Genomic DNA, 8,197 nt, shown 5'->3' on the forward strand with positions numbered 1-8,197 from the left:
GGTCCATCTTGATGATGGAATGAAGTGTACGAAACTCTCACATGGTCCAGGCATTTTTTCTGATCATAGTTACATCAAATTGCTCATTTCCCAGTTGTTTGGTGTGTGTGTGTGTGTGTGTGTGTGTGTGTGTGTGTGTGTGCACAAATGAGCAGATGTTTCTGCCGACTGTCTGATCAGCAATCTGCAATTAGACCCTAAGGAACAAACTGCTCATTGAGGTTACGGGCCATTAGTCACTTAAATAATGATATCTGTCATCATTTTCATACCTCATCCTGCCTAGATTTTATCTTCAAACTACTCAAAATGAATGCCTAAGTTTCCAAAAATAGACCCAATTTTAATAGCTCAACTCTAGTCATCATCTTGGTGCAGTGTTTTAGGGTTGAATAATGCCTAATAATTACTGAGTGCTTCCCACATGCCTGCCGTTGTATTTAGGTCTTTGTAAACATAACTCCCCAAGCCCACACAAGAACTCTGTGAGGTACATACTATCATTATCCCCATTTTACAGGTACAGAAACTGAGACACTGAGAAGTTCAATAATTCACACCTAGAAGGGAACAGAACTTGGATCTATATTGAGATCTGTTTGACTTTTATGCTATATATTGACACAGGTACTGTGTGTCATTTGGTAGTAAGGTGCTCACAGTATATTAAAATGATAGAAGGAAGTATAGGCAACATAGTTTTGTATAAAGAGACAAAATAAGATATTGTTTTTTTTTTTTAATTTATTTTTGGCTGCGTTGGGTCTTCATTGCTGCGCGCGGGCTTTTCTCTTGTGGCGGCGAGCAGGGCCTACTCTTCGTTGTGGTGCGCGGGCTTCTCACTGCGGTGTGTTCTCTTGTTGCGGAGCACAGGCTCTAGGCACGTGGGCTCAGTAGTTGTGGCTTGCACGCTCTAGAGCGCAGACTCAGTAGTTGTGGCACACAGGCTTAGTTGCTCCACGGCATGTGGCTCTTCCCAGATCAGGCCTCGAACCCATGTCCCCTGCATTGGCAGGCGGATTCTTAACCACTGCACCACCAGGGAAGCCCAAGATATTGGTTTTAAAATTGGAACATTTATATAATGCAGTGATTATCAACTGGGGGCAAAAGTGACTGCCTCGGGGACATTTGGAAATGTGTGGGGTCATTTTTGGTCATTTTGGTTGTTGCATTAACCTGTTACACCTGTTTTCGGTGGTCCCCCAGGACACAATTCTAGACAACAAGGAACTGCCTGTCTCCGAATGTCAAGAGTACTAAAAAATACTAATAAAATGGAATAGTGGTAATCTTAAATGATGCAAAAAGCTGAAGGTGGCAAACTCAGATGCCTTCAGGGATCAGTCAGGGACTGAAAAGTACATGGCCCTCCTCAGGGCATCTGCATACAAATCCTTAAAGCACATTATCAAACAAAGTCATCTAGGCGTCAAATTTGGCCTGTGGGCCCCAGATTGAGGCTGTTTAATGAAGGTTTTCTGATCTGGAAACAAGTTTATGATCTATTAAGCAAAGAAGAAGAGCTCCTGGCAACCTCCAGCTGGCCAACACCCAGCCCTGGAGAGGCAGTGGTGGCAAACCCCACAGCCTCCCTCCCCAGTTCCTGCCTCCCCTCTCTCCCAACTTGGTCCAGATTTGATCTTGGATAGCCCCAGTGTGAGAACCACACACAGAAACAAAAATGTCAGGACAGGGCTTCCCAGGTGGCGCAGTGGTTGAGAGTCCGCCTGCCGATGCAGGGGACATGGGTTCGTGCCCCGGTCTGGGAAGATCCCACATGCCGCGGAGCTGCTGGGCCCGTGAGCCATGGCCGCTGAGCCTGTGCATCCAGAGCCTGTGCTCTGCAACAGGAGAGGGCACAACAAGTGAGAGGCCCACGTAATGCAAAAAAAAAAAAAAAAATGTCAGGACATTCCACACTGCCCTTATCACTTGGAAATGCTGACTGGGAAAATAAGCCTTACCGGCAATAAAAGCCTTTGCAATGTTTACCATCTGCAGGAGGACAGTGGGCCTTCTTGCGGCCCCATCTTGTGCTGAATAAACATCATTTCAAAGGCTTTGAAACCATCCTGGCTTTTTCTTGCAGTAAACTTCATATTCAGCACCATTTTTTTTTTTGACAATAAAAAATTGTTTTTTAATTGAAGTATAGTTGATTTACAGTGTTGTGTTAGTTTCTGGTGCACAACAAAGTGATTCAGAATATATATATATATATTCTTTCTCGTATTCTTTTCCATTATGGTTTATTACAGGATGTTGAATACAGTTCCCTGTGCTATACAATAGGACCTTGTTGTTTATCTATTTTATATATAGTAATTCGTATCTGTTAATCCCAAACTCCTAATTAATCCCTTTTCAGCACCATGTTGATGGAACTGATATGCTAATTTTAAAAATAAACATACTCATGAGGGTGGAACAGCATCCACAGTCCTGGGCCTAAAGCCCAATGAAGGCACGGAGGGTGTGAGGGAATGTGTGTGCATGTGTGTGTGTGTGACACTGGGCTTCTTCACAGAATCTCCCTCAGTGTGTTTGCTCCTGTTAGACCCCTTGTGCTTCCAGCAGCAGGTAAGGCTCCAGGAGCAGAGTGAATGGTTGGGGGTGTAGGCTTGGATGTAGAGCTCAAATCCAGGCCTGGCTGTACGGCCTCAGACTCCTCCCTCAGCCCTCTAGACCTCACATTGCTCCTTATAAAAGGAGGGTAGTGACATCTAGGTCACGGGATTGTGCGAATCAGGTAGGATGGCGGGTGTGCCAGGGGCTCAACCCTGTGGCTGGCAGCGAGCGAGTACCCACCGGCTGGCAGGTGCTAATATTGTTACTGCCTATTTTGTAGATTCAAGAACTGGAATCTGGGGAGAGGAAAGCAAACGACCCTCTAGCAGCCAAGACTGCCCCGGAGTCCTGACCCACTGCCTCGCCTCCGTGGGTCTCCAGGGCAGTCCCGCTCTTGGTGCTGCCTGGACACGAGGTACCCCCAGTGGTTCCATCCACGTCTCTTCCTGCTGCCCCTGAGAGAGCCCAAGCCCCTCTCGCGACCCGCGACGGCCCTGCGAGGAACTTGTCATGCTGACGGAGTGAGTGGCCCGGGAAGAGCCAGCCCAGGTTCCCATCAGGCTGATGGATGTAGCCAGCTTCCAAGTGTGCACATCACCCTCCCTGGGCCCTAAAGCCTTCCCATTTGAGAGGGAAGAGACCCAAGACGCACAGCAACACCCACAGGCTGCCTCTGGCTTGGGGCAGGGATGGCTTTGCAGCCGTCTTGGTACCTCTGCAACCTCTAACCTGATTTCCTCATTTCCCAACAGAGAAATGAAGGTCTGGCATGGAATAGTGATCGCAGTGGTGTCTCTGGTACTGCAGGCCTGCCTCCTCGCAGCCGTCAACTACCTGCTCAGCAGGCACATGGGTAACTGGCTCAACATCCTCTTCCCTCCTGGTTCCCCTCAGGGACCACTCCCGAGCCTGCAGCAAGATGAGCCCCCTTTGGAGCCCCTGAATATCACTACTTGAGGAATCCCTGGCCAGATGCCCCTTCACTCCACCAACCTCTAAGCCGGTAATCCCCACTCTGACCCAACCTATCTGTGGTTGGGAATGATGGCTCAGAGTCCTGCCCAGACAAGTTTCTGCCTAGAGACAAGCTGCTGCGATGCTCCTGAGGGTGCGCTCACTTAACCTGAGCCTGGTGAATTTCCTTCATCCCTGCCAAGGGACTTAATGTGAAGAAATGGCCTTGAATTACAACAGAAGGGCAAATGGTATGGTTAGACTAAGAAATTAGCTTAAATTCCTGAGCTGATTTGCAGTAGGAAAGTAGGAAGCTCGGTCCAGGGAAGACATTACAATTAAGGAAAATAAAACTGCTTTGACTGTGCTAAGACAAGGGATTGGGCAAGATGGTGTAAGCCTAAGCTACTCTAGTCAATCATTCATTCAATATAACAAGGAACAAAATAAAAATCCCTGCCCTTATGGACCTTACATTCTATGGGTAACACAGACAACAAACAAGGAAAATGTGTGTTAGGTTATGGTAAGTGCTAGGGAGAAAATAAATGAAGCAAGGCAAGGAGATAAGAATTGGATGGGGGTCAGCATCCCTGAGATGCTGACACTTGAGTCTAAACCTGAAGGAAGTGGGGAAGTGAGCCACACCTACAAAGGCCAAAAGCCAGGAGAGTTTGTTCATAACAGCAGAAGCAAAGGGGCTGGGTGGCTGGAGCTGAGGTGGGGCAGGGAGAGGAAGGAGGAGTGAGGCCCAGAGGGCCTTCAGGCTGGGACTTTGGATTTTACTCCAAGTGAGGCGAGGGGCATTGCAGGGTTCTGAGCAGAGGAGTGCTGAGCTTTGAAGACATCCCTCTGATCAATTTTCCCTAATGAGAGCTGTGCTCACAGATAGGATGTGCCTGACCTAGTGAACTTTCACTTTTGACTCTTGCTCTGTCCCCTCTAGCCAAGGAGAATGAGAGGATACTGAAAAGGGCCAGGCTCCAGGTCCCCAGGCCCAGCCCCGACCACTACTGCCCACCTGCTGCCAAGGAGACTCGGGCAGAGAGAAACAACCCTGTGCCTAAGCCCCGTTACCCACGTGAGTACAGGGGTGGGGGGAGAACTTGTCACAAAGCTTATTCTGCTCTGTCTGGACTCCCGGGGAGCCTCCCTGCAGCAGCCTTAGTCTGTCCTGCCCAAACCACTGGCCTGAGGATTCCTCACACCCTCCCCAGTACAGGCCAAGCCAGGCCCCCATTTTCAGAAGGTTGTTCATCCTATCCAGTGGGGCAGATTGCGTTGGGTTTGTGTGGGTCTAAGTTCTTCTCTAGCTTTGGTCACGTGTGAACGGCTGCCGCAGAGGACCGGGGGCTGTCTCTGCTCCTGTCTTTGTGATACTATGGCATCTTTTCTTCTGCCTGCCCGTTAGTGGTGGAGTCGATATTTCAACTGCCTCTGTCTTCCCCCAGCCATGGAATCTGGGCACTTTAATAAATCTGAGTCTTGGTGATGGTTCACATCTATATCCCCCTCTGGCAGGTGAACCAACAGGGATATCACGTTCTCGTTTTCTCTCTCTTTCAGCTTGGGAGACCCACCAGGTCACTATTCACACAGTGGAAACTGCCGCTTCCACAGCAAGAGCGTCACTCACCAGAGAGTGATCTTTCCACTGCTCCATCTTTTGGTTGATTTGAGTTTGCTCCGTCCTCCTAAATTTTATCTTTTCAGTTGGAGAAATCTGCTTGTCAGGCTTCCTTGCCACCAAGATAAGGCCTCAATGCATGTGGGAATCGGGAGATGCCATTTGCACGAACTCACGGTCTCAATGGAAGGGGAGAGGCATGGGCTTCGCCACAACCCCTGATCCTGATGCTTCCCTGAAGTCTGGTCAGAATCAAAGACTCCATGGTTGGCAGGGACCTCAGAGATCATCGTCCAACTCTCTGTGTTACAGGGGACAAGACCAGGGCACAAAAAGGAATGTAACCTACCTGGCATCAGTGACAGGTTTAGATTAGAAGCTGTGCCTGTGATTTCCGGGGCCAGAGCTCTTTGCCTTGGGCCACAGCGGCTCAGCATGCCCCGCCTACTCCCCTTCCAGCAGATAGCCCTTCCCAAGCACAGTCCAGCCTGGTGGGCTTGGTATTACTTTTAGATGGAGTTGGACAAAGCAGCAGTGCCTGGACTCTTGGACATGTTCCTGATTATTTTGGGAGGCTCCCCCCTTTCTCTGTTCTATTCCTTTTTTCTCTTTGGGGGGCTCTGTATCTCTCTTCCCCACTCCTCTTTGAGCTCCTCGCTCTGCCTCTGTCTTCATCTCATTCTCCCTTCCATTGCCTCTATCCTCTCTTTACACCCTTTGGCTTTCTTTAGAAGAACAGTTTCTATTTCACCCTAGATGACAGTGACACATCCTCAGACAGCTCAGACAACTTGGACAGCTCACCTCCCACCCACCAGGTAATGGACACTCCCAGTGATCCAAGCCCTCCATATGCAGTCTGGGGTCACAGTGGCTCCAGAGACAGGAGTAAGGAAGGAGGTGCTTCTGGAGGCATTACACCATCCTTAGGTGAGGGTGGTTGGGCTTTCATTCCCAGGCCCGTATCAGCACAGAGCATCCAAACAAAGTGGGTCTGAGTGAGCTATAAAAATGAAGGTGCTAACGGGAAACCCCTTTCTCCCCATGTCCCAGTCACTGACCAAGGTCCACTCTGAGTCCTGACCTCACTTGGATTAAGTCTCCACATCTTTCTTCCTTAAACCCATTCATTCCCACAGGCACAAGGAGCAATCTTCCTCATTGCTCTGACCCTGCTCTCAGACACAGCTACCGGGCACCCAGGTTCTTTCCCATCCAGCCTAGGGCGAGCCTCTTTGAGTGAGAGTTGAGTACCTCGTCCAAACATGGTAGGAATCTTGACCAAATTTCTTTGCTTTTTTCCGCTAAGGCCACCAAGGATGTGAACTACACACAAGTGGTCTTTTCAGCTCCTGGAGGACGAAGAAATGACTCTTTCCTGGACTATGAGAACATAAAGGAAGTCACAGATTACGTCAATGTCAAACCAAAAAGCCACAAGCCCAGTTTCTGGACTTTTGTGAACCCTGGTGTCTTTGAGCCAGTGGAATACAACCAAGTGGTCATGTGAATTCTAGGCTTTTTAATGGAGTGTAGTTCCTTATGAATTCTTGCACTTATTTTGTAGGGGGACTAGTGTTTGGTTTTTTTTTTTGACAAGGAAATAAGAGAAAAAGTATGCCTGTATGTCAGCAAGGAATATTCAGATTAGGAAGAACTTCCAGGTTAAGTATGAAAACATTGACACACATCAGCAGAGAAAGTGATGAAGTCTCTCTCCATAAAAAAATTTTTAAAGATTTTAATCAACTGTAGTAGAGTTCTGTTTGACAGTCTTATGATTAAATGCCTCTCTGAGCTATTTAATTATTGGTAATAAACAACTTCCTTAAAATTTTTAAATAAAACAGCAAGCACAGGTTCCTCTTTTCCTCTGGCTTAACCTTGCATGCTGTTTCTTTATCAGTATTGTATCTTGCTGAGCAATCCTGCTCTACCCTCAGAACTTTAAATAATGCATTTGGAAAGTTCACCGTTACTTAACCTTTGAATCTGCTGTTCTTAGGAAAGAAAGATGACAGAGTAGTAAATGCCAACTAGCATCACAATCTGTTATTCCAAAAAAATTTTCCAAATTCAATCCAATAAAAATCAATATCCATTCTTGGTTTGTGGTTGTTGTTGTTTTTACTTTTACTACCAATTAGTAGTAAAAGAACACTTTCTTAACTTGATTAAGAACAGCTTATCTGAAACCAGCTAATGGCATGATATTTAACTGTAAGGTCCTAGACGCAGTCCTATTAAATCATGAACAAAGTAGGAATGTCCAAAAGCCTGGCATTTCTTTACTATCTAACATTGCTCTAGAAATTCTAATCAGTGCAGTAAAACAGTTAACAAAAATAAGGCTATAACTATGGAAGAGGAGGATAAGTTTGTCATTGTTTGCGATATGCTAGAGAATTAACTATGTTTTAAAATTAATAACATGCAGTTAGCAGTGACTAGATAAATATACAACTTATTTTCCCAACAGCTAATTAAGACACGAAATGAAAAAAAAAATTGCTCACAATAACTAAGCAAACATCTCAAAAATGGAAACCCTATTATAAAGCAGAAACTAACACACCGTTGTAAAGCAATTATACTCCAATAAAAATGCTAAAACAAACAAACAAACAAAAGAAAACCCTAGAAATACTCGTAGCCAAATTCAAACCCCAGATGAGTGGCATTCAGACCATTCATTAACTCTGCGCCATCTGCTGGCTATAAATGACCTTTCTAGCCCTGGTACCAAGGGGGGTGGGGGGGAGGGGCAGGGGCAGCTTTCATCTTCCCAGGTTCCTCTTCCCCAAGATGACCTGAAGAGATGGTTTTGAGTTTCTGGGGCTGGAAACTTTTGACACATGTCCCGACAACTTTTAGCTCCCACTGTTTTTCCTCTCCTACTATTGTTTGAACATTTGTGTCCCCCCCCAGCAAAGTTATATGCTGAAATCCTAATCCAAGGTAATGGTATTGGGAGATGGGGCCTTTGGGAGGTTGTTCGATCATGAGGGTGGCAACCTCCTGAATGAGATTAGTGCTCTTAGAAAT

General features: G+C 46.7%; 1 protein-coding gene across 1 annotated transcript; it reads left to right on the forward strand.

The window, feature by feature from the left end:
- Nucleotides 1–3,081: 3,081 nt before the first annotated feature.
- RHEX (regulator of hemoglobinization and erythroid cell expansion) lies at nt 3,082–6,688 on the forward strand. The gene is given in 6 exon segments (XM_007470697.1): nt 3,082–3,092; nt 3,324–3,424; nt 4,472–4,606; nt 5,909–5,970; nt 6,462–6,644; nt 6,647–6,688. Coding segments are annotated over 6 exon segments (534 nt in total).
- Nucleotides 6,689–8,197: the final 1,509 nt, after the last annotated feature.

The sequence above is a fragment of the Lipotes vexillifer genome, unplaced genomic scaffold (genome assembly GCF_000442215.2).
Source record: "Lipotes vexillifer unplaced genomic scaffold, Lipotes_vexillifer_v1.1 scaffold1122, whole genome shotgun sequence".
Taxonomy (NCBI): domain Eukaryota; kingdom Metazoa; phylum Chordata; class Mammalia; order Artiodactyla; family Lipotidae; genus Lipotes; species Lipotes vexillifer.